General features: G+C 43.9%; 1 protein-coding gene and 1 pseudogene across 1 annotated transcript in view; one reads left to right on the top strand and one right to left on the bottom strand.

The window, feature by feature from the left end:
- FBN3 (fibrillin 3) overlaps nucleotides 1–24543 on the top strand; it is a 103203-nt gene that overhangs the window by 19578 nt on the left and 59082 nt on the right. Inside the window, exons 6-21 of the mRNA XM_031948293.1 lie at nucleotides 5874–6071; nucleotides 6634–6759; nucleotides 8083–8208; nucleotides 9493–9645; nucleotides 9994–10191; nucleotides 10714–10857; nucleotides 11220–11339; nucleotides 12265–12390; nucleotides 13981–14103; nucleotides 19251–19526; nucleotides 19986–20039; nucleotides 20780–20905; nucleotides 21790–21915; nucleotides 22790–22909; nucleotides 23052–23189; nucleotides 24090–24140. Of these exons, the coding sequence (XP_031804153.1) occupies nucleotides 5874–6071; nucleotides 6634–6759; nucleotides 8083–8208; nucleotides 9493–9645; nucleotides 9994–10191; nucleotides 10714–10857; nucleotides 11220–11339; nucleotides 12265–12390; nucleotides 13981–14103; nucleotides 19251–19526; nucleotides 19986–20039; nucleotides 20780–20905; nucleotides 21790–21915; nucleotides 22790–22909; nucleotides 23052–23189; nucleotides 24090–24140 (2205 nt within the window). The remainder of the gene's footprint in view (nucleotides 1–5873; nucleotides 6072–6633; nucleotides 6760–8082; nucleotides 8209–9492; nucleotides 9646–9993; nucleotides 10192–10713; nucleotides 10858–11219; nucleotides 11340–12264; nucleotides 12391–13980; nucleotides 14104–19250; nucleotides 19527–19985; nucleotides 20040–20779; nucleotides 20906–21789; nucleotides 21916–22789; nucleotides 22910–23051; nucleotides 23190–24089; nucleotides 24141–24543) is intronic.
- LOC100922187 lies at nucleotides 1579–1898 on the bottom strand (annotated as a pseudogene).

The raw sequence follows: 24543 nt of genomic DNA, 5'->3' as shown, positions 1-24543 counted from the left end.
ATTTGAGGCTGAATATAATAAGAGGAAATCTGTCTGACAATTTTAGAAGTATTTCATCATTGAATTAAGCCTTACGATCCTAACAATACAAATTTGTGTTAGTATATATTTATATTTTCACACTCTAAATGAATTAATCAGGATAAGAACAAGATCTACATGATTTCATTGGTATGGAGACATTCCAAGTGAGGAAAACTGTCAAGCCCATAAGCATTTATTAAGCACCTACTATGCATCAGACATTACCCTAAGTAGTGTGAACACAAAGAAAAATCAAAATTATTGCCATCCTCAAGGAGTGCACGATCTAATAGGTGTAGACAGCATGCAAGCAACTATATGCAAGCAGAATAAATAGAGATCTATTTGTGTTCATCTATGTGAATGTAGCTAGCTATATTACACACACACACACACACACACACAAATTGCAGATAACCTCAGAGAAAAGGCACCAACAGTAATGAGAGCCAAGAAACGTTTCTTACAGAAAGCTGAATTTTAGTTTATTTGTAAGAAGCCAGAGAAGCCAGGGGACACAGAGATGAAGAGGAAGAGAATTCCAGGCATGAGGGATAGCCAGTGAAAATGGAAGATGGAGTGTCTTTTTCAAGGAACATCTATCTAGGAAACCAGTATCACTAGATTACAAAGCATATGGAGGAGAGGAAGGTTTAAGATGACCAGAAAGAGGCCAATTTATGAAGGTCGTTAAAAGCCAAACATTAGATTTTGTGTTTGATCCTAGAGGCAAAGGGGAGGTGTTAGAATTTATGGAGCAGAAGAAAGTTATAAACAGAAAGTTAAGAAGATCATTTTGATGGCTGAATGGAAGATAGAATGTAGTAGAGAAAGACCTGAGGCAAGGAAGTCAATCAGCAGGCTGCTGCGGTAGTTTAGGGATGAGGTGACAATGAGGATCTGGCTGTGTTATAGGAGAGAGGTGGTACATGTAAAAGACATTACAAAGGTAGATTCTTCAAGTCTTGGATACACATTGAATATAGGGTGAAAAAGAAAAGTTGAAATAATTCCCTTTACTAGTACTAGTTGGTACTTTCTCAGATATTTGTAGTATTAGTTGTCTAAGGCAACATAGCCAGTACATACTTGTAGCTAAGTATGTGTATATATTTATGTGTATATACGCATTGATATATATGTATTATGTTCACATATATGTATATTTTATACATATGCATGCATATGTGTGTGGGGTGTGTGTGTGTGTGTGTGTGTGTGTGTGTGCGTGTGTGTGTGGCAGGATTTGAGGTCTGGTCTTCCTGTCTCTAAGCCAACTATTTCTATTCATTGTTATCCTGCCTTTCTGTGGCTAGACTTAAAACCGCAATGCAGAAAACATAATTATGTTCATTTAAACTCAAACCTACCTAATCTACATAATTCCTTAAATTACAGCTGCTGAACACAATTTTAAAATAACCATTCATGATCAAAGTTCTCCCGCTGATAAAACCAATCTAAATAGGGTAGAGTTATGGCATATGTTTAAAGGAAAGAAAAAGGATATCTCCTCATGAGGCGTCTTTTTGTAAGGGAGACAGCAAAAGGCTATTACTCATTGGTAGTTTTTCTGAGATATGCTTATCAAGTCTGCCCTTCCTCCTCTCTTTCTGAATACCAGCGAGGATCATTTCTGCTCCAGGGATAGACTTCTTGGGGTTTTCCAAGTATTCCGTCAGCATATCCTTGCCCCAGACGATGCCTTTGCTTTTGTTGGCATCTGTGCCCGAGAATCCTGGAGCCGCACCAGTTTTTATCCAAAGAGTCCACTCCGATTAGGTCCAGTCCTGTTCTTGTCTTCCTTTCCAACTGTGTGGCACCATGCATGTTTATGAACAAAAAATCCTCTTGTCCTTTTCAACGTCAACCATTGTGAATCTGGCTCTTACTCAAATGAGCTTGTTAACTACTATCCTTAGTTCCTTTTGCTTTGACCAAGGACATGCTGTACTCCTAATAAAATGAATTTAATAGGAATATATGTAAAGTCTTACACTTGGCTTCAAAAACTGGACTTCACAAGTACAAGATGGAGGTATTCTTAGGTGGAAGTTTTTCTGAAAAAGATCTGGGGATTTTAGTGGACTGCAAGATAGGTGGCAACTAGGTGGTACAGTAGATAAAACACCAGGCCTGGAGTCAGGAGGACTTGAGTTCAAATCCAACTCAAATAGTTAAACTGTGTGACCCTTTGCAAGGCACCCTGATAGTGCCCCCCCCCAAAAAAAATTAGACCACTTTAGTAAATATCATTGTTTATGGGGCAGTTAGGTGGCTCAGTGGATAGAGCATCAACCCTGAAGTCAGAAAAATCTGAGTTCAAATCTGGTCTTAGACATTTAATACTTCCAACTGTATGACTCTGGGCAAGTCATGTAACCCCAATTGCCTCAGCAAATATATATATAGCTGGATTTGAACTCAGGTCCAGTCCTCTATCCACTGCACTATCTAGCAGAAGATAGAAACACCTAAAATAGAAGTAATTTCCTGAGCCATGTAAAGAGTAGCTGATTATTTGGGTAAAGTCCAAAGGTATTAAGAAAAACATTCCCAAGAGCAAGCAGCTTGGTGCAATGGAAATGAGGACATGGGTTCAAATCCTACATCTGACCCTTATTGGCTGTATGATCTTAGTTTAGTCAAGAATTCTTTCCGAACCTCATTAGGAAATATTACAAAATAAATGAAATTACAATAAAACATAAATAACGTTGCATTGCAAAGCTGAGCTAATATGTAGCCCAGAAGGATCATCAAACGTTTCTATTTGAGTTTGACTCCCCTGGCCTAGATGATCTTGAGGAACTAACATCTCTATCAGAGAAACAAACATTTATTAAGTGCCTTCTGTATGCTAAGCTCATTACAGATATCATTTCAAAAGATCTAAGTATTTGCTGCTTTCATCTCTACTTTATAGTTGAGGAAACTGATGCAGACACAGGTTAAGTGACTTGCCCAGTTGAGGTTAGGTAACTAGTTACTATTATTATTTTTTATCCTCAGAAGCTATTGCCCTCCCTGACAATCACTGTTTATTTTGTATCTATTTATGTACATATTGTTTTCTTTGATAGAGGCAGCTAGGAGGTACAGTGGATGGACTGCCTCCTAGCTGCCTCTATCAATAATAGTAACAGTAACTAGCACATATATGTACATATATATATAGATATATAGATATATATGTATATATATCACCTGCTGTGTGCTAAATCCTTGACAAATATTGACAACTTGTTTGATCTTCATGGCAACCTTGTAATGCTGTTGTTCAGGAGATTTTCTGTCATATCCAACTTTTTGTGACCCCTATTTAGGGGTTTTCTTGGCAGAGATACTGGAGTGATTTGCCATTTTTTTCCTCTGGCTCATCTCAAAGTTGAGAAATATGAGGTAAATAGGGTTAAGTGACTTGCCTAGAGTCTTATAGCTAGAAAGTATCTGAAGTTATATTTGAACTCAGTAAAATGAGTCTTCCCGATTCCAGACTCTGGTACTCTATCCATTGTGCCACTTATCTGCCTTTGTGTTTCTGCTATTACTATTATCCCCTTTTACAGTTGAGGAAAATAAGGTTAGGTGACTAGTTCAAGTTCATACACCTAGAAAGTATCTGAAGCTGGATTTGAACTCAGACCTTTCTGATCTCCTTTATCTATTGCCTCATCTAGCTGCTTATTAGGAAAGACCTCATATGGGATTTATTGTTGAACTGAGCCTTGAAGGAAAATAGAAATATCAAAATGGAGGTCATGTTTATGAGGAGAAAGAGGGCAACTCTGATTGGACCATAGAATGTAGGAATAAGCACAATGCAGAAGAAAGCTGGAAAGGGAAGTAGGTTGAAAGCTGACAGGTAGCTTGGAGCCAGGCTGGAAAGGGAGAGAAGGGGAGGTGACCAGCATGGGAGTGAGCACACCTGTGCTTTAGCAAAATCTCCTTGGCAGCTGGGTGAAGCATGGATTAGCAGGAAGGAGGCTTGAGGCAGGGAGGTCAGTCAGAACACTATCGTGATGATCCAGGTGAAGGCCAAGGAGGATTTGACCGAGGCTAATAGGACAGAGAGGAGTGACACTTACAAGATGGTAGAAATGACGTGATCATCAACTAAGTGGGTACAGGAGATGAGGAGGAATGAAGATCAAGGATGACACTGAAGCTGCAGACCTGTGCTACTAGAAGAAATAAGGCCATTGGGAGAGGGGCCAGTTTGGTGCAGAAAGGAGCTGCTGGCTTAGTTCACTTTTGGATATGGTCAGTTTGAGGTATCTGCAGACCTTCCTTTTCCCAAAGAGGTGATGCAGGAGCTATACCCACCTGGGCAGAGCTGTCTCTGCCCTGAATTGTGGCTCCTTGAGGCTGATGTACCCAGCCCTGACCAACCAAGGGACAAAGTTGGCCCCTGTCATAGGATGATCAGACCTGGACTTAGAAGCAGTCATAGACACCATCTAGTTCAATCTCCTCATTTTACAGATGAGGTAACTGAGGTCAGAGAGGGAAGTTATCTTTTGACCCTGCCTCAGTATCCCTGGGCTGTACCCCTGCTTGAGCTTATTAGGGAAATGGATTCAATCTTTCTTTTCTCCAACCCCTGACACTGTTTCTCCTGGAACTGGGCACACCATAGGTCTTGGGAAGGCCATGATCCAGAGGCACTGAGCTCTAATGCAAAGAGTTCTGGTTTGGGAGGGAAGACACCTGATCTAGTTCTGGATCTGATGCTTTACTAGCAAGGGGACTTGGGCTAATGCACCTCCTGCTGAGATGCTCATCTGCAGGAAGCAGCCTGATGTAATAGAAAAGAATGATTGACATGGAGTTAAAGGACTTGGCTTTCAGTCCTGACTCCATCACTTAGTATCTGTGTGACTTTTGCCAAGACCCTTAATCTCTAACTAGTATGAGTTGGAAGGGACCTCAAAGGACATCTAGCCTGAGTTTTCTCAATGCTAAAAGTAAGCGATTGGGGTAGTTAAGGATTATTAACTCTTTTGTGTTATGAATTACTTTGACAGTCAGATAAAAGCGTATGGACTCCTCAGAAAAATAAGGAGTTTTTAATTCATAATTTTAGAAAATGCTAAATGTCAGATACCATTTAGTGAAAAAAGATGCAATTCTTCTCCCATCCAATTTCACAGATATTATGGAATCTATACACAGGCCCAGGGATCCAGCTTAACAACCCCTGGGCTAGATGACCTTTGAAGTTCCTTCCTCCTCACAAACTGTGATCCTATGATCTGTAAAATGGGGATAATAATTTTAATTTTTGTGAAGAAAGTGCTTTGTGTAAACCTTAAGCAGCTATGAAAGCTCTTCTTCAATATTATATAAGCGCCTACTACGTGCCAGACATTGCTTTAAGTGCTTTTTACAAGTATTCTCTCATTTGATCCTAACAACAACCCTAGAAGGTAGGTGTTTTATTATCTCCATTTTACATTTGAGGAAACTGAGTCCGACAGAGGTTAAGTGACTCATCTAGATCACAGAGATAAGAAGTATCTGAAGTCATGTTTGAACTTCTCTTTTTCTGGTTCCAACCTCAGAGTGTTATTTATGGCACCATTTAGCTACCTCATTGCTTATTATTTCCCCAAGTTTTTGGTCTCATATATGAGTAGAGGACAGGGTTTGGGTCGGGGGGAGAGCTCATGGAATGGAGGGGGCAAGCAATTGAAAGGAATTTGGGAGGGTGGGACCAGGAGAGAGGGGATGGGACTAGAGCTGCTGAAGATAAGGCTAGAGTTTGCAGGGAAGGGTAGGTCCATCGAGGGGGTTAGGAATGAAACAGTGTCCTGGACTTCTCACTACACACCTGGTTTTCCTGGCAGATTACCGCACCGGACCTTGCTTCACCCAAGTCAATAACCAGGTGTGCCAGGGCCAGCTGAGTGGTCTCGTCTGCACCAAGACCATGTGCTGTGCCAGTGTGGGTCGTGCCTGGGGTCACCCCTGTGAGCCATGCCCTGCCCAGCCTCACCCATGCCGCAGAGGCTTCATTCCGAACATTCGAACCGGGGCCTGTCAAGGTAAAGAGAAGGGCAAATAAATAACCATGTATTAAAATGATGATGGGGGGAATGACCAGAGGGAGGCTGGACCCCCGGGGGAGAAAAGGGTGGTGTTAAGGCAAAGGAAGAAAATTGAACTCCTGAGCCCTATTAAGGCAAATAGCTGAGCCCCATGGGGAAGGTGTATATACTAAGACTCATGGGAAGGAGGCTCATTGGACATTGAGGGTTGGGAAGATTCACGGAGGAGACCTTGAAGCCTTTGGGTAAGTAGACTCACTGGGAAGATCCTCAGCCTAGAAGTATGGAAGCAAGGAACACTCCTTGCTAAGACTCTGAGTTTTGTGGGATATAGAAATGGGCACAATAGGAGGTTCATGGCCAGTAGAGATCAGAATTGGGAAGAACAATGGAATAAAGAGGGGATGAAGGTCAATAGGAGTCTGAATCTGAGAGCTGGTGAAAAGGGAATCTGTGTATATGGATTGTGGTGGGGCATTGGGATGTCTTGGTAGAGGGCCCAATTTCTAGACTCTGGGCCAGACTTTGGGATCACCCTGTCTCTTTTTATCCTTCACAGATGTGGACGAGTGCCGGGCCATCCCAGGCCTCTGCCAGGGCGGGAACTGCATCAACACTGTGGGCTCCTTTGAGTGCCGTTGTCCTGCTGGTCACCGGCTGGGTGAGGCCAGCCACAAATGTGAAGGTATGGAAGGAAGGAGACATGCATGAAGTCAGGAGAACAAGGACAAAGAGGAAGGATTGAAATGGAACAGAGTGAAGGGGGGATGCTGGATTTGGAAGGGAGAGGGAACAAGCTTGCAGCTAGGTGGCTCAGTGGATAGAGCCCCAGTCCTGAAGTCAGGAGGACATGAGTTCAAATCTGGCTGTGATCCTGGCTGTGTGACCCTGGGCAAGTCACTTAACCCCAATTGCCTCAGTTTAAAAAAGTCATCTCTTTTGATCCTCACATCAACCCTAGCAGTAGGTGCTGTTATTATCCCCATTTCACAAATGAGGCAGACAATGGCTAAATGACTTGCCCAGACTCACACAGCTAATAAGTGTGTGAGGCCAGATTTAAATCCAGCTCTTCCTGCCTTCAGGTCCAGTGATCTATCCACCACACCACCTAACTGGCTCTGATGTCACTGGAATTAATTGAGTAACCTCAGATACCTCATCTGTAAAATGGTAGAATTGGACAATAAATGGGGACTTCTTCCAGCCAGCTCTAAACTTGTGATCCTCAGTTAGAAACCAGATCCTCCTAGAATGTACACCCACTTGGCCTTTTTTAAAATCAGATCTATGATTTCGTCAACTCCTAATAAGGAAATTCCCTTTACAAATGCAGGTTGACACCTGCTCTGCAATGTATAGTCTTGGAGAATTAAGTGACTTTCCCAGGATCACCCAGAGTAAGCATCAGAGACAGAATTGAACCCCGGTCTTACTTTCAAAGAGGACTCAATCTATGACACTTCATTGCTTCTCTGCTTAGAGTCCAGCAATTGTCCCAGCCTTGATAAAGTTCCGATAAAGTGTTCAGAATTTACAAATAACCCTCTATTTCCACAATAACCTTATGAAGTCAGGAGGAGGGGGAAGAATGTTTATCCCTATTTCTCAGATGAGGAAATTGAAGACCAGAGACTCATTTGCTTATTCTCACACAGCTAATTAAGTATCGATGCCTTGAACCCAGGCCCTCTGACTCTTAGTTCAATACTGTTTTTATTTTATCGGAATATTTCTTCTGTATTGGCGGCAGGACCTGGGCAGAGAAGAGAATAAGGGTGACCTTGGGAAAACCCCTTCACTTTTCTAAAATTTATCTGTGAAATGGTAGGAATAGTTCTTGAACCCCTTCCCACTGTCAGAGGGCTGAAGGGAGGCATTTGGACGGCACTATTGAAATGGGAGCCATTGTGGAGAAGGGGACATGACCAAGGGGATGGAGGAAGAAAAACAGGGCTCTAGAGGAGAGAGATATCCAAATGCTACCCTTGCCCCTGCCTCTCTTCAGATGTGGACGAGTGCAGCACCATCCCTGGCATCTGTGAAGGTGGAGAATGTGCCAACACGGTGGGGAGCTATGTCTGCACCTGTCCCCGAGGTTTCATGGCCAGTGCTGATGGTTCTCACTGCTTGGGTAAGATGGTTCTCAAGGTTTGGGGCATCCAAGGGGAATGGTTCAGGGCTCTCCCAACCCATATGTGTATGCCAGTCCTCAGTCCACAGTGAGGAAATCCCACCCAGCCTCCAGAGACCTTCCTGGCGCCTAATGCTCAGGCACAGAGCTTATGGTATCCTCAGTGCAAGACTATTGACTCACCCTCTGATTAAGACCTTGAATGAATGTTCTGTCCTACAGCCAGGGACTTGTGGTTTCCTAATGCTATCTAATTGTTCAGTGGTCAGGGAAAAGGATGGATTCCCGGCTCCCTCTCTCTTGTAAATCCCACAAAACTCAGCTCTGCCCCACTCCCAAACCTGAGGCCTTTTTTCCTCTGCTGATATTAGCCTTTTTTATTGGTAAGAACCCAGATAGTGGGCATTTGGCTGGGCTCCACCTCCTAACAGGGGGAAAAGGGCCCTTAGAACATAAGATGTCAGCACCGGAAGGGTCCTTAGAACACACAATGTCATAGCAGAGGACCCTTAAACACAGAAAGTCAGAACTGGGAAGGCCCTAAGAAACACTGTCAGACCTTAGAACACAGAATGTCAAAGCAGAAAGAACTGTAGAACACAGAATCTCAAAGCTGGGAGAACCCTTAGAATACAGATTGGCAGAATTGGGAGGCTCTTAGAACATAGAATCTCAGAGAACTGTTAGAACAAAGACTGGTAGAGCTGGAAGGACCCTTAAAACAAAGGATGTCAGAGTTGAGAAGGCCCTTAGAACCCAGGTTGTCAGAGCTGGGAAGGAAGATTAAGAATATTAAAAAATATTTTTTAAAAAGAATATTAAAGTTTCTTAAAACACAGAACACTGAGAGTGACCTTAGAATACTAAAAGTATCCTAGGATGCCAGGGCTAGAAAGAGCTTAGAACACAGAATATCAGATCTGGGAGGGACTTTGAAAAGCATGCTGCCAGAGATTGGAGGGACATTAGAATCTGGAGTGTCTGGACAGTGGGGTAAGATCATTTCCCATCTGACCTCCCTGCACCAATAGGTACTTCCAGGAAACACTGTCTATAGTGTTATTGACCTTCATAGCTCCCCATCCCTCAAATGCTATGATAGTCATTATCTCTCTTCATGTTTTCCCAAATTCCTCATCCCAGGCTCCCCCCTCCCATTTTTACAAGTCTTCTCCTTGCTAAGACAACACTACAGGTGACTGACTCTTCCTTGAATTCAGCACTACTCTCCCTCTGGTGCCCAGTGTCTCTGGGACTCATGGGCTTGATGATTCTCTCCCACAGATCAGAGAATTGGTACCTGCTTCTCTGCATTACTGGGGGGTCGCTGTGCTGGAGAGCTTCCAGGACAAGCTTCAAAGAGGCAGTGCTGCTGTGAATGGGGTCGATGCTGGGCCATAGGGTCAACGCCAGAGATGTGCCCCCAAAGGGGCTCCGGTGAGCTGATCTGGGAATGGGGATGTTGGAGTCTTTGAAGGAAAAAGGAGGGAAAGGAGGAGAAGAGAAAGAAAAGGGAAGAAGGCAAGGGGTGCTTCTATCCATATCCCTAAAAGGAGAGGGATGAAATTGGTCCCCCAACCTTCCCTGATAAGGATCTTTTTTTGGCATGACAACCACTAAGTACCGTGGTCAGTGGATCTTCAAACACAGACCCTTGATACTCCATCACCTCAGCAACCCCCGTCCACCTGCCCCAGCGACCAGGACTCAGAAGCCAAACTTTTCTCTGGTTCCTCCTCTGCCTTGGCCCCAGGTCCAACGACTAATCCTTTCCCTGCTTTGTAGATGAATTTCGTCGGCTGTGTGTCGAGGGCCCTCCAGTACTGCCTGCCTATCCCGGACACTTCCCAGGCCTACCAGGATTTGGGCCCAATGGCCTGGGCCCTGGCCTTACAGGGCCTGCTCGACATGGCCCCCATGGTACCAATGGACAAGGCAGCCTCCCCAGCCTTCCCGGCCTGGGCCCTGGCAGCTCCAGCATTGGTAAGGACAGATTCTCTCCTCCCATTCCCACCCCTAGTACTGCTGCCTGAGAGACCTCTCCCAGCTTGAAAAGGATAGGAGATGATGGCTCAGAGAGATGACTCAAGGAAAAATGTTTCTTTCCTCCTGCACTCTCCTTCCTTCTCCCCCTCATTCCCTGTTGCCCAGGATCTGGTTTTTTACATGATAAAGTTTGTACATGGAAAGTCTGTTGTAGACTTAGGCAGGATGGGACAGAAGAATTAAACTTGTTCTGTTTTGCTCCAGAAGGCAGAACCCGGGTCACACTGAGGAGGGGATTGTAGAAAGGTAGATTTTGATTAGAGGTAAGGGAAAACTTACTAACAATTAGAGCTGTTCAAAAGTGGTAGTGAGTTTCTCATCACTAGAGGTCTTCAAGCAAAGGTCAGATGCACAGGTTTGAACAGACCTCCTTTGAGATCCTTCTCAGCCCTAAGATTCTGGGGTGAAAGGATCAGAGCAAGGCTGATGGCTCCCATCTTCGTGGACCCCTGCTCCTAGGCACAGCCACACTGAATCAGACCATTGATATCTGCAAGCATTTCACCAATCTCTGCCTCAATGGACGATGCCTCCCAACTTCATCCAGCTATAGGTGCGAGTGCAACATGGGCTACAAGCAGGACGTGCGTGGGGAATGCATTGGTGAGTTCAGGGGTGGGCATGGAGATTGCAGAAGGCACTTGGGCTCCTCCTGAGACCTGAGACTACTGAGAGTGATGATGAGGGATCCCAAAGTCCTGTGAGGTTCTGGGGGGATAAGAGAGGGGACCCGGGGTGGGGGGAGTGGTTGCTAAGATTTCAGAGGAAAGTGTGGAGAATAGGAAGCTGGGTTCTTGTTAAATTCTGGGAGGAACTTGGGTTCCCATAAAGTTCTTAAAAGATGTGGGAAGTGGACCTGGATCCTAAGTTCTGAAAAAAAGAGAGAAAGGCAAGTGGGAATCTGGATCCCCATGATATTCTGGGAAGTGGGGATGAGTAACTGAGGGTTGGGGCTTTCTCCACAGATGTAGATGAGTGCTCCAGCAGCCCCTGTGTCCATGGAGATTGTGTCAACACTCCCGGCTCTTATCATTGCAAATGCCAAGAAGGCTTCCAGAGCACCCCCACCAAACAGTCCTGTGTTGGTATGATTCCCCGGGGAGGGTGGACAGCTCATCTTTATGCCCATCGGGGGAGAGAAACCCCAAAGCTTTATGGGAAAATCACCCACTGGTATTTACATGGCATCTCAGGTGGGACAGAGGAATTAGACTTGTTCTGCTTGGCCCCAGAAGACAGAACCTGAATCAGTACAAGGAGGAAATTGTACAGAGGTAGATTTAGGTCATGGTTTCTTCATCTGAAGAAAGATGCCTGTAGGCAAGTAGATGAATAGAAGGCTGGAAAATCTGAATTAAAATCCTGCCTTCTTTGCTTACTTAATTGTGTGACTCTGGACAAATAACTTAATTTTTTCCCACCTTAGATTTTACAGATGAGGGTCTGTAAAACTGGAGTTTATAATAGTAATAATATTATAATAATAATAGTCCTGATGTCCCAGAATTAAGATCAAATAAGTTACCAAATGAAAAGTACTTTATAATCCTTAAAGCATTATATGAATGCTAATTGTTGTTCTTGTTCTTGTTGTTGTTATCTGAATATAAAGGACTTGGTCTCTAAGAATGGTCTCTAAAACCCCTTCCAGTTAAAATCCTGTGATCTTATGGTTTGAGGTCTCCTGGGCCAGAATTTGGGGTAGAAGAATTAGGGAATTGGGAATTAGGAGAACTAGGATACATACCCCTAAGCCCATCAGTGTATCATTCAAGATTGTTGTAATGAAAGTTCTTTCAAAAGGTCTCTAAGAAATAGGAATAAAATAACAATGATTATTATTATTATTGCTGATGCCCCGAGGCTATGGTCTGTCCACTGCACCATGTGCCCCCACAATTCCTTTCTCAAATCCACATACACACAGAGCTTCCTTCATTCTGCTCTCCCAGTCAGACACCCGGTCTGTATCTCCAGCACCCACTCACTTCTGGTAACCTATTCCTATAGATATTGATGAGTGTCTCCTAAATGGTGGGATGTGCCGTCATGGGCGCTGCATTAACACAGAGGGAAGCTTTCAATGCATCTGCAATGCGGGCTTTGAGATCACTCCAGATGGCAAGAACTGTGTGGGTAAGTTGACTGTGGGGTGAGAGAGAGAGAACAAGATCTGTTCTAGTACTCATACCGATGATGGCAGAGGCTCCAGACATTGGTGGATTGGAAAATAAGTATGGGGTTGGGGATAGGGAGGGAAAAAAAAGTATATGGGGAGGGCTCTGGACTCTGGGCAAACAATTCTTTCCACTGTGAGCACCACTATTTCTTCTGTAAGATTTTAAGACCTTTATGTTTTGTGTTCTGTCATCAAAGATTGAGGAGGGCTAGTGCGGCCAGGGAAGGCTTGATGCAAGAGGCAAGAGCCTGAGCTATTCGGAAAGTGATTTGTGAACTTAACAATACTCATCTATCCATCCTTCCATCTATCCACTCACCCATCCAGTCATCCACCCATCCAGCCATTTACTACTAAGCAAACATTATTGTGCAGCTACTATGGGGAAGACACAAATATCAAGACCCTATATATAAGACCATAGCTCTGCCTTTATGGTGTTCAAGTTCTAGTTGGTAATTATGACAGGATAGATACCGGCTCTGTGATGAGAAAAATCCTTCTAGCAGTTCAGGTTGACACCTCAGCAAATAAAAGACTATGAGGATTGCTACAGCACCAGTATCAAACACAAATAGAAACTCAACCATATGTAAAAATCCCTGCAGGCTACATATTGATTTAATTTTAAGATGTAATGTTATCTCTTTTTTATTGAATTTTTACTTATTTTGTTAAGCGTTTCCTAGTCCCACTTTAATATGGTTAAATGGGCCATATCCAACCTTGAGCCTAGAGTATTGAGGGATGACGTGATTTGCCTCATGGCCTGTAGCTAGTATGTGTCTGTGGTAAGAGTTGAGCCCAGTTCTTCCTGTCTCCAGTCAGATTTCTCTCTACTACATCACTCTGCCTTTCAATTAGAATAATAGAAGCTGTGACATATCAGTGATTGGAATCAGAGGATCTGAGTTCTAATGTGAGTTCTATATTACCTAGTAAAAAAATACTTTATTTCTCTGGGAGCCATCTTTCTGGGCTCCAGTCTCCTTGTCTGTAAACTGAATGGGTTGGACTAGATGGATTCTGGGTCCTTCCAATTATGAGTCTTTGGTTCGGTGACCAAATGATTAAGTGCATGAGACCTTCCCTGAATTCCTCCAATGCCTCCTCAAGACCAGAAGGGAACAGCACATTCCTGGAGGTGATTCCAGGGGAATTTCAGCTCTGTGTTGGTGGGTCCTGTCCTAGCCAGCTCTGTACCAATCTTTTCCATTAACCCAAGTGCTCAAAATGCTTGCATGTAATTCTGCATATATGTTTGGACATGTGTTCTCACTCAAACACCCAGCTCTGGAGATTGCTGCTCAGAGTTAAGCCCAGGGCTTCTTTTCTTCCCTGAGAGGTTCATTCAGGAATCTTTAGCGTGCCCAGAATCCCCAGAGGGCCACATATGGGCTCCAGAGAAACAGAACCCTTCCCCGACAGCTGATAAGGGGATCCAGAATGGCGGCATCCCTGATGAAGTGAGACCCTTTCTGGGGAGGAACCTGGACTGCTTGAAATACCCACCCAGGCCCAGCCTCTCCCTGTGTTTATGCCCACAGATCATGATGAGTGTGCAACAACAACCATGTGCCTCAATGGTGTGTGTCTCAATGAAGCGGGCAGCTTCAAGTGCCTGTGTAAACCCGGCTTCCTGCTGGCTCCCAGCGGGCGCTACTGCGTGGGTGAGTGTGTGTGCAGAGGGAGCAGGGAAGGGGAAGTTGGAATTGGGTGAGAGGAGAAGAAAGAATGATGGAAGGGAATGAGAGAGGGAGGAGAACAGCAGATGGTGGAGAGGAGCTAGGAAGAGGGAGGGGGAAGTGAGAAGGAGAAAAAGGAAGGGGGAAAGGATAAGGGAATAGCAGCAGGGGAACAGGAAGGCAGGATGTAGGGGAAGAGGGAGAAGGAGATGGAAAGGAATAAGATGGGATGATGGAGAGGAGCATCAAAGAAGAGAATGGGAGGTAGGGTGGGAGGAAGGAAAAGGTATAGAGGTCAATAGAAAGAACAGGGACACAAAGGAGAAAGAAAAAAAGAGAGAGGGGGAGGAAGAAAAGAAGGAAGGAGGGAGGGAAGAAGGGAGAGAGAGAAGGAGGGAGAGAGGGAGGGAAGGAAGGAGGGAAGAAAGAAAGATAGATAAAGAAAAGTTTGTGCTGATTTTGTGTCATAAAATCTCAGGAAGAATGTCAGAGTGCACCCAGTCTAGTCCATATATGAAAGGGGGGGGGGTCCCATTTAATTTGTAATCCAGCTGACAAGTGGTCATCTAACTTCTGCTCAAAGAACTCTGAGAAGGGGAAGCGCATCACTTCCAGAGGCAGCTTATCCCACTTTGGGACAGATCTTAGGGTCAGAAAGTTCTTCCTGACATCAAGCCCAGAAGGTGGAAATGAGGAGGGAGAGCTTTTCAGGGATGGGGGAGAGGAGGGAGCCAGAGGGAATGTCCAAAGCTGAGAGATGGAGGGTGTTGTTTGTGGAACAGCCAGCAGGCCAATGTCCCTGGATGGAAGAGTACTTGGTGGGAAGTAAAGTGTGAGAAAATTGGAAATGTAGGGCTGGGATTTTGAGGGGCTCTGGATGCCATGTAGGGCATTTTGTATGTGATCCTGGAGATGATAGGGAACCACTGGAGTTTATTAAGTAGGAGGGGAGAGGGATGACATTATTAGACCTGTGCTTTAGAAAAATCAATTTAGTAGCTGAAAGAAGAAAGGATTACTTGAGGCAGATAGAATTCCCGAGAGGATATTGCAAAAATCTAGTTATGGAGTGATGAGAATCTGCACTAGAGGGATGATATTGTCAGAGGAGAGAAGAAGGCATTTTTTGAGAGATGGCTGGCCATGAAATACCATTCATTGACGTCATAATACTTTAATCGTCCATAGAAATTATTGGTGCATCCCCTAGAACAGGAAAATCTTGTACTGAAGAACTAAAGGCCTGACTCATTTGACCGTGGAAAAATTAAATGCCAGCTGTCATAACATATCTTTACGATTATAATTTGATTAAAACCTATAGGATTTTAATAGATTGTCTTGACTACTTGTGTCTCAGGGCATTTATTAACTTTATGAAAAAATTGTGAAACTTGTTCTCTCAAATGCACCTAAGTCAAGCTCAAAAAGGTTTTCCTGCCACAAAGATTTATGATTTGGTTTTATATATATATATATATATATATATATATATATATATATATATATATACACACACACACACACACATATTCTTTGCATGGGAAATCTTACTTTTGAAAGTCAAACTTTTAAACTCTTCCCTCTTTGAATTTAGGTTTTTGGAAACCCTTGTCCCAAAGGAAGTTTCTGAAATTGTAGGCCTGGGAAGAGGGCCTCTAGAAGTAGACAAGCTTCCATAGGGTTGTCTGGAACATGGTACTAGAAATAACTGTATTGCATGTCTAAATTAATGTCAGTAGCTCTATGAATGGTCGTGCCCCTTGACTTCAAAAACAGGGTTCTTTTCAATGTGCTAGAGTGTCTCCTATTGGGCATTTAGCATGTAGCAACCATTCAGATGCAGCTAATAGCCATGAAGGCAAAACCATTCATTCATTTATTCGTTCGTTCATTCAGTCATTCAAGAAGGATAATTATTCCTTTCTGTTCCCACTGCTTTCATCTTAATTCTAACATTTATCAATTTACATCCCATCTACCCATAATGGGAAGAAATTGATTGCTTTTTTTTTTCAACTGAATCTTATCCTTGGAAGTCAAGATTTATACATTGTTGATAATTTCTGAATCGTGTGTCTCCCTAGAGATCCCTAGATCTCTAGATCTGCAATGTACAATGCTGAGTTCTGTTCTAAGGGGCACATTAAGATGGACATTGATAGACTGGACTGTGTACAGAAAAAGAACAATTGGGATGACAGTGGGTCTAGAGATCATGTCACAAGAGGATTTATTGAAAAAATTGGAAATGTTTAGCCTACAAAAAAAGAAGCCTAATGGAAGAAATGAGAATTCCTTTCCAATAGTTGATCTAAGAGGTATTAGATTTGTGCTTGGCACTAGCACACAGAACTGGAAACAGTGGAAAGATTTTAAGAAGCAATAGTCTCCCACTAGAAGTCCTATAAGCAAAAATTGAAGGACCAATTAATCTATAAACATTTGTTTGAGTAGTTATTATGTGCCTGGTACTAGTGTGATGAAGGGAAAAGATGGTCCCTGCCCTTTTGAAGCTTATTATCTAATAAGGGATTGTTGTACAAACAAAACTGTTATGTAAAAATCCAGGTAGAAGATGAAGAGGGCTTGTATTAGGATGCTAGCTGAATATGAGAGATGCTGTGAAAGTAGAAGGAACTTATTTTGACACAGATTGGATATGTGAGATAAGTATGCTTATGTCAAAGCATGTCAAAATCCTGATCCTAAATCACTTTCTAAATCAAGCTCTAGGCAAAATAAAGAGAAGATAATTAAGAGAATGGAGATACTGGATCTCTTGTCAAGTGTGTAGAGAAGTCTTGATTAGGTAAAGGGTTTTTTTTTCCATTTCATTTTATTTTATTTTTAAAATTTTGAACTGTATTAGCCCCAAATAAGATGAGTATCTCTATATAATTCACAGAACAGAAAAATAATTTTTATAGCTGACACTACGTCCCTCTGCAAGAACACCAAAAAAGTCAATATTTTATTTTTAAATTTATCCTGTTTGTGTTTTCTTTGGATCTCCTATTCTGCCTTTTCCATTTTTTAATGTCTCAATGACCCTCTTTTCTTATTTTTACTTATTTTTTTTTCATGTTGGTAATCCTAATGCTAGTCATGCTTTTCCTCTCCAAACCCTACTTCCCCTTACCTATCCATTGAAAGAACAAACTCTCATTCTCTTTTTTTTTTAATTTAATAGCCTTTTATTTACAGGTTATATGCATGGGTAACTTTAAAGCATTAACAATTGCCAAACCTCTTGTTCCAATTTTTCACCTCTTACCCCCAACCCCCTCCCCCAGATGGCAGGATGACCACTAGATGTTAAATACATTAAAATATAAATTAGATACACAATAAGTATACATGACCAAAACGTTATTTTGCTGTACAAAAAGAATCAGACTCTGAAATATTGTACAATTAGCTTGTGAAGGAAATCAAAAATGCAGGTGGGTATAAGTATAGGGATTGGGAATTCAATGTAATGGTTTTTAGTCATCTCCCAGAGTTCTTTCTCTGGGCATAGCTGGTTCAGTTCATTACTGCTCCATTGGAAATGATTTGGTTGATCTCGTTGCTGAGAATGGCCAGGTCCATCAGAACTGGTCATCATATAGTATTGTTGTTGAAGTATATAATGATCTCCTGGTCCTGCTCATTTCACTCAGCATCAGTTCGTGTAAGTCTCTCCAGGCCTTTCTGAAATCATCCTGTTGGTCATTTCTTACAGAGCAGTAATATTCCATAATATTCATATACCACAATTTATTCAGCCATTCTCCAACTGATGGACATCCATTCACTTTCCAGTTTCTAGCCACTACCAAAAGGGCTACACAAACTCTCATTCTCAAGGAACTTCTATCAGGGAGACAATACATGCATATATTGTGTGCAGAATAAAAACAATACAAGATAATTAGGGAAGGAGTACTAGTGATAGAGGGAATTAGGAAAGATTTCATTTAGAAGGTAGTGCTTAAATCAAGGGAGGGATTCTGAGAATCAGAGGTATAACCAGTACAAAAGCCCACCAGAAAGGGAATATTGTGTTCTATGAGAGGAAAAGAAGAAGGTTCATGTTGTTGGATCGTAGAGTATGTGAGAGAAATGGAAGAGCAAAATACAAATATAAATACCAAAAAGGTTTCTTATTTGATCCTGGAGGTAATAGGGAGCCACTGAGTTTATTGAGAAGAAGAGTATCCAGAAGTTCAAAACCTTGACAAAAACATGTCCAATTTGTTGTCAAAATATACTCCTTCTACCTTCATAGCATCTCTGGTGTACAACCAGCACCCTAATAGAAGCCCTTTTCATTTCTGCCTGGATTTTTACAATACCCACTGAATCTATTAAGTTTTGACTTGATATCATCTAAGTTCCTCAGATATAATAGACAACAAGTATCGAGTTAAAAATGGAGAGCCCTCAACCTTTATTCAACCAGGATGCTATGGATAGAACATAGAGCTAATATCCAATGTCCTTTTTGCACCCTAGAAGCCATTAAGTCAGATAGAAAAGAAGGGGAGAAATGGAGGGCTCAAAATAGAATGAAGATGGTAGGAATATGGTAAAGAGAAGGAAGAGGGAAAGAAGAAGGAAATAGAGAAGGGATGAGGACTGGAGGATAGTAGTTAAGAAGGAGAGTAGACAGAGTGAATGGGACAAAGAATGGGAAGGAAGAGAGGAGAACTAAAAAATGATGGGGGCATGAGATGGAGGAGGGATGGAGAAGGAAAGAGGCACAGGTTGGGAGCAGAATATGTGGGGATGTTTTAGCATTGCTCCTGAGTCAGATTCATACCATTCCATCGTGCCCTTCTTTTGGCTGAAGCCCACATTCTGCCCCTCTCTGCCTTGTTTCTTTTCTCAGCCCCAGTGGTCTCTGTCTCTGTTTCTGTGTTTTTCTCTCTCTGTGTCTCTGTGTGTGTCTCTTTTTCTCTCCCTTTATCACTCTCATTCCCTGTTTGTCTCTGCCTGTCTCTCTGTCTCTCTCTCTCTGTTACTGTCTGTCTCTGTCTCTCTCTGTCTCTGTCTCTGTCTCTCTCTGCTGGCCCTGCCCCATCCCATGCAACCACAGGGGAAGTGTCCCAATTGCAAATCTGCTTTGCTCTGTCCTTTTCCTACAGACATTGATGAATGTGAGACTCCTGGCATCTGTATGAATGGCTGGTGTATCAACACAGAAGGCTCCTTCCGCTGCGAGTGCGTGGGTGGTCTGGCCATCGGAGCAGATGGCCGGGTCTGTGTGGACACTCATATGCGAAGCACCTGCTATGGGGCCATCAAGAAGGGCACCTGTGCCCGGCCATTTCCTGGGGCTGTCACCAAGTCTGAATGCTGCTGCACCAGCCCTGATCATGGCTTTGGAGAGCCCTGCCAGCCCTGCCCAGCCAAGAACTCTGGTCAGACCCACCTTCTCTGCCCTTGTCCCCATGCTATCTCTAGTGTCCTTCGTGTCCAACACTAACCCTGACTCTGGCCCCAGCCTCTATACTTCTCCAAGGTTAACACAGGCTTGGGATCTGGAGGCTTGACTGCTCTTAGAATTATCAATGGCTCCAGAGGCTCTAGAATGAGGGTGGCTTTCTTCCATGTGGGCAAAACTCTCCAGTAGAAAGAACTTTGGAGGGAGGGACAATTTTATGGAAGGCTCATTCTTAGGGGAGTTTACTCTTCTGGAGATACTTATTCCCCTGAGGAGTTCACTATCTAGAGGTTCCTCTGAGGGTTGCTCACTTTCTGGCAGAGGTTATTATCTCAGGGAGTACAGAAGGAAGGGAGGTGATTTTTATAGACCTATGGTCAGTGCTTTGGGTTAGAACCAAGGTCCCTATTCCCTTTTTTCCTCTTCTCTTCTCCAGATGAATTCCAGGCTCTCTGCAGTAGTGGTCTTGGTATAACAGCAGATGGCAGAGGTGAGTGCTGGTTCCCCAGAAACCCCAAAGTTGAGAGTGGGTAGGATTTACAAGGAAAGGAATCATGATCTGATAGATCAGACGGAGTGGGTGAAAAATTCTGAAGTGGGATCAGGGATGGATGATAGAAAGGGCCTGGAATCTCTTCCCTTTATGTTAAATCACAGGAAAATACCAGTAATAAGCTACTTCTTCCTTCTTCCCAGTACAAAATGTACAAAATTCTCAAATTTGAAACTCTAAAGGAAATGAGATGTTAAATGTGAATATAGCCTTTATTTTCCCACAGACCACAAATACAAATCGAGTCAGTGTCTTCTTCTTAGAGCTGTTTTCCCAACTAAGTTTAGTAGAATTTTTGAAAGAGAGGAATATTAGATTTAAGTCCCAAAATTTTACTTTGTCACTAATCTTGTGGAACCCCAGGTGAATAACTCTTTGGGCTAAAAGTGACAAAGTGATGAAGTTAGCTGAGGATAAGGACTGAAGAAGTCATCTAGTCTCCAAAACCATTTGCTCTTTTTTTTTCCAAGGAGGAAAGTACTTGACAATTCTTAAAATGAAATAGGAGTATTAGGTGCCATTATTAGTTCCCTATTAGTTCTCTCTCAAGAACAACTCAGAGAAGAAAGGGGGATATTGTGGCAAATATCATGAGAGTGAAGGGGGAGAGATGGGAGTGAGAGGCTCAGGCAGCTTCCCAGAGAGAGTAGAGTGCTTCCTTTGTTTTGCTACCCCAGATATCAATGAGTGTGCCCTGAACCCTGACATCTGCCCCAATGGTGTATGTGAGAATCTCCGGGGCAGCTACAGATGCATCTGCCACCTGGGCTACGAGGCTGATCCTCCCGGCAAGGAATGTGTGGGTATGTATAAGTCTGAGCAGGGACTAATCAGCATCCCCATCCTTTATACCACTTCATTCCTTTCCCCCCTTTTCCCCATCCTTCTTTCCTTGTTCTGTCCCATTCACTTCATTTTCTATCTCCCTTTCCCTTTTCCTCAATTTTTTCAGTCCTCAACTCCTATTTCTTCTCCTAACTTTCTCTTCCTCTCTCTCACATTTCTCTAACCCCTTAATTTCAATCCCTCATCCTTCAGTCCTCCTCCTCTATATCTTCTACACTTACCATCTCCCTCTTCCCCTACACCCCATGATCTCACATTCCCATCTCTTTTACTTTTTACTAGTTTTCTGTTTCTCTATCTCTGTGTCTCCTCTGCATTTCTCTTTCTGTCTCTCTTTGTCTCTATTTCTCATTCTCTCTCCTTGTCTCTCTGTCTCTACCAATGTCTCTTTCTGTCTCTGTTTCTCTTTCTGTCTCTCTGTCTGTCTGTCTGTTTGTCTCTCTCTCTCTCTCACACACACACACACACACACACACACACACACACACACACTTCCCTATTTCACTGTCCTCCTATCATTCTGGCTTCCTGTCTTTCACCCTCCTACCCCTCTATCAATCCTGCTTATCATGTCCATGCATCTCACCAGTACCACCTCCAGTTGAGTTCTGCTTCCCTGGTAGAGCCAGAGAACTGCCCCAGACCAGCGTCAGAAGAGGGGGAAAGACTGGACTGGCCAGAGTCAAAAAAAGAGCTGGGAAACAGAAACGGGGTAGTTGGGAGTCACCCCCATTCCTGGAACTGTGCCTTCCTAATCCTACCTCAAATGCTGGGGAGAGAAAGGGAGTTTCTTTCTTATCCTCCTGTGCTATCCCCATAAATTTTATTATTTCCTCCCCAGATGTGGATGAATGCGCCCTGAACCGCCTCCTTTGTGACAACGGGCTCTGCCGGAACACCCCTGGCAGTTACACATGCACCTGCCCCACAGGCTTCACCTTCAAGACTGAAACGGACTCCTGTGAAGGTACCTGGCCTTTCTCCCTGCATGTACACTAGCTGCACACACACACACACACACACACACAAGTTCTCCCCAATTGTACATTTACTAGAAGAGGCTCAAGTTGAGAGGGGTTTCTGTCTCTATTCCATGGCTGACAGAGAATCTCCTTTCCCATAGTCCTGATGAGTGGCCAGCTAGCCACTGCCTAGCTCACTGGTCCAATGGCAGGAGCCCTACCTCCTGAGACCACCATTCCCCTCGAGGACAGCTCGATTGTCCTACATTGAACTGAAATCTTCTGGTCTTTGATTTTTGCCCATTGTCTCTAATTCTGCCCCTTGGGTTCAAAAAAAAAACAAATCAAATCATTTTCTATGAGGAGTGTGTGAAATCAGGGAGACTTGGGGTTCAGATACTACCTTTGACCTTTACAAGCTCTGTGACCCTGACCAAATCATCTGGGTCTCATCTCAGAAATAAAGAGGTTAGACTAAGTGGCCTCTGAGGTCCTTTCCATTTCTGAGTAGATAATCCTATGGTCCTTGGAAACAGCCCTTGAGCCTTCTCTTCTCATTAATCATCTCTAGGTCCTTTAACTAGTTATCAGTAAAATAAACTTGAAGTCTTTTGTGATCCTGCTGTGTCCTCTGTGCAAGACAGAGCACACACACAGGGAACACCCATGAACACTCATCTTTCCCTACACATTCATAGCTTTGCACAAACACATTTTTCCCTGTACCACTAGTCTCATTCTGCTACTGGGCGACGAGCTTCATTTGATCACCTCGGGGAAGATCCTGGGACTGGGCCGGGTCTGCAGGGGTCTCTTGGGACAGAAGATCTTCCTCGATCCCTGGGCTTGTACTTAGGGTCCAATCCTCTCTTCCCATAGATATTGATGAGTGCCTATCCAACCCATGTGTGAATGGGCTGTGCCGTAACCACGCTGGATCCTTTGCCTGCGAGTGCTCCCCAGGCAGCCGGTTGGACCCCGCTGGCAACGTCTGTGTGGGTGAGCACTAGTAACCTCCCCCCTTGATGGAATGCCCTTCCATCTGCCCTTCCTCCAAACCCATGTGGGTAATGGATGGAGGAGCCTCAGTGAGGGTTCCAGATCCCACCCCTGCTCCATCAGTTCCATCTCTATTCCACAGACAGCATGAAAGGCACATGCTGGCTTCAGATTCAGGATGGCCGCTGTGAAGCCAACATCAACGGTGCCACGCTGAGGTCTGAGTGCTGTGCCACCCTAGGAGCTGCCTGGGGCAGCCCTTGCCAGCTCTGTGAGACAGGTAAGTGGTAGGTCCAAAGCAGGGAAGAGGGATAAAAACCAGTGAGCTGATTAGAGGGAGAAGAAATTCAGAAGCAAGGAGAGTAGAAGTTCAATATCTGGAAAAACTTCTCAGGGAGAGCAATCCAAGCATGTAATGGTTGTCTACCTTGTGATGTAGTATAAGCTCTCCATCACTCAAGGTCTCCAAGCTGGGCTGGAAAGTCATTTTGTTGTCAGTGATGTTAAAGATGGAATCCCTGCTTAGTTTGGGCTTGATGTCCCCTTCTATGCCTTCCAAACCTAAGATGTTTTGACTTTGGGTTCTGGGACCAGAGAAGTGGCTGGGACTAGCCCTGATGTCCCCACAATTCCAGAGGCTTCCATTGTAGTAGAGTGTCTACCAGTGAGCCTTCATTAAGCTGTATTGATCACACTCAGGCCTGAGGTGTGAAGCTTTCCCAGGGCTGAGTCTTGCCCTGGCCAGGGTTAGTGAACCACATGTTTGGGGTCAGGGGGCTGCCGGGGGTCTGAAGAGTATGAGGAGGAAGTAGGGGAAGTGTCAGTTTGCAATTGACCCAGCTTTGCATTCACTATCTCAAGTAACTCTTGCCAAGCACTTTCCTTTTCTGGGATAGTTTCCTGCTCTGCAAAATGTGGAACTTGAGCCGGATGATGCTTCAGTTTCATTCCAACTTAAAATCTTATGCCCTCTGACTGTCAGAGAAATAAATGTTCCTTCCCGCTGGCACAGCATTCTCTAAGAACCCTATCTCTGTGCTGGGCTCCAGCCAGGGCTGGGCATGAGGCTCATGTGGGAGAAGAGTTTGCTGGCTTGGACCTCCCATCTGGGCCAACCTGCTTGGGGGGAGGGGGAGACACCAATCAGCAATGTCAGTCCCTTTCCTTCTCCTCCTCCCAGACCCAGCCTGTTCCCGAGGTTTTGCTCGCATGAAAGGACTCACCTGTGAAGGTAGGTCACCCCTGGCCCTCCCTTCTTCCCACCCCAATCCCAGGGCAGGCAGGAAGACCCGACACCTTCCTGAGACTGAGGGCCAAGAATCCCAGGCCCTAGTATATATCACCTCCCCTTTTTCTTCCCTTCCTTCCTAGCTGTGTAATCTTAGCTGAATAATCATACTTCTCTGATCTTCTGTTTCCTTATCTGTCATAAGAAAGGGATACTCTTATTTCCTTGCTGGGATTGTTATAAGGAAAGCTTTTTATAAGCCATGAAAGAGTGGGGAAGAACAGTCCTTTGTTGTGTTTTGAGTAAGATGCTGAAGGGATCATCAATCCCTATTTCATTTGCTTTTGCCATCGCTCCCGGCATGCAAAAGAAAATCTATATTTCCTGAGTGAGAGGCTGGACCTCA

The sequence above is a fragment of the Sarcophilus harrisii genome, chromosome 1 (genome assembly GCF_902635505.1).
Source record: "Sarcophilus harrisii chromosome 1, mSarHar1.11, whole genome shotgun sequence".
Classification (NCBI taxonomy): Eukaryota; Metazoa; Chordata; class Mammalia; order Dasyuromorphia; family Dasyuridae; genus Sarcophilus; species Sarcophilus harrisii.
The sequence above is the reverse complement of the archived record's forward strand: the minus strand, read 5'-3'. Positions and strand labels throughout refer to the sequence as shown.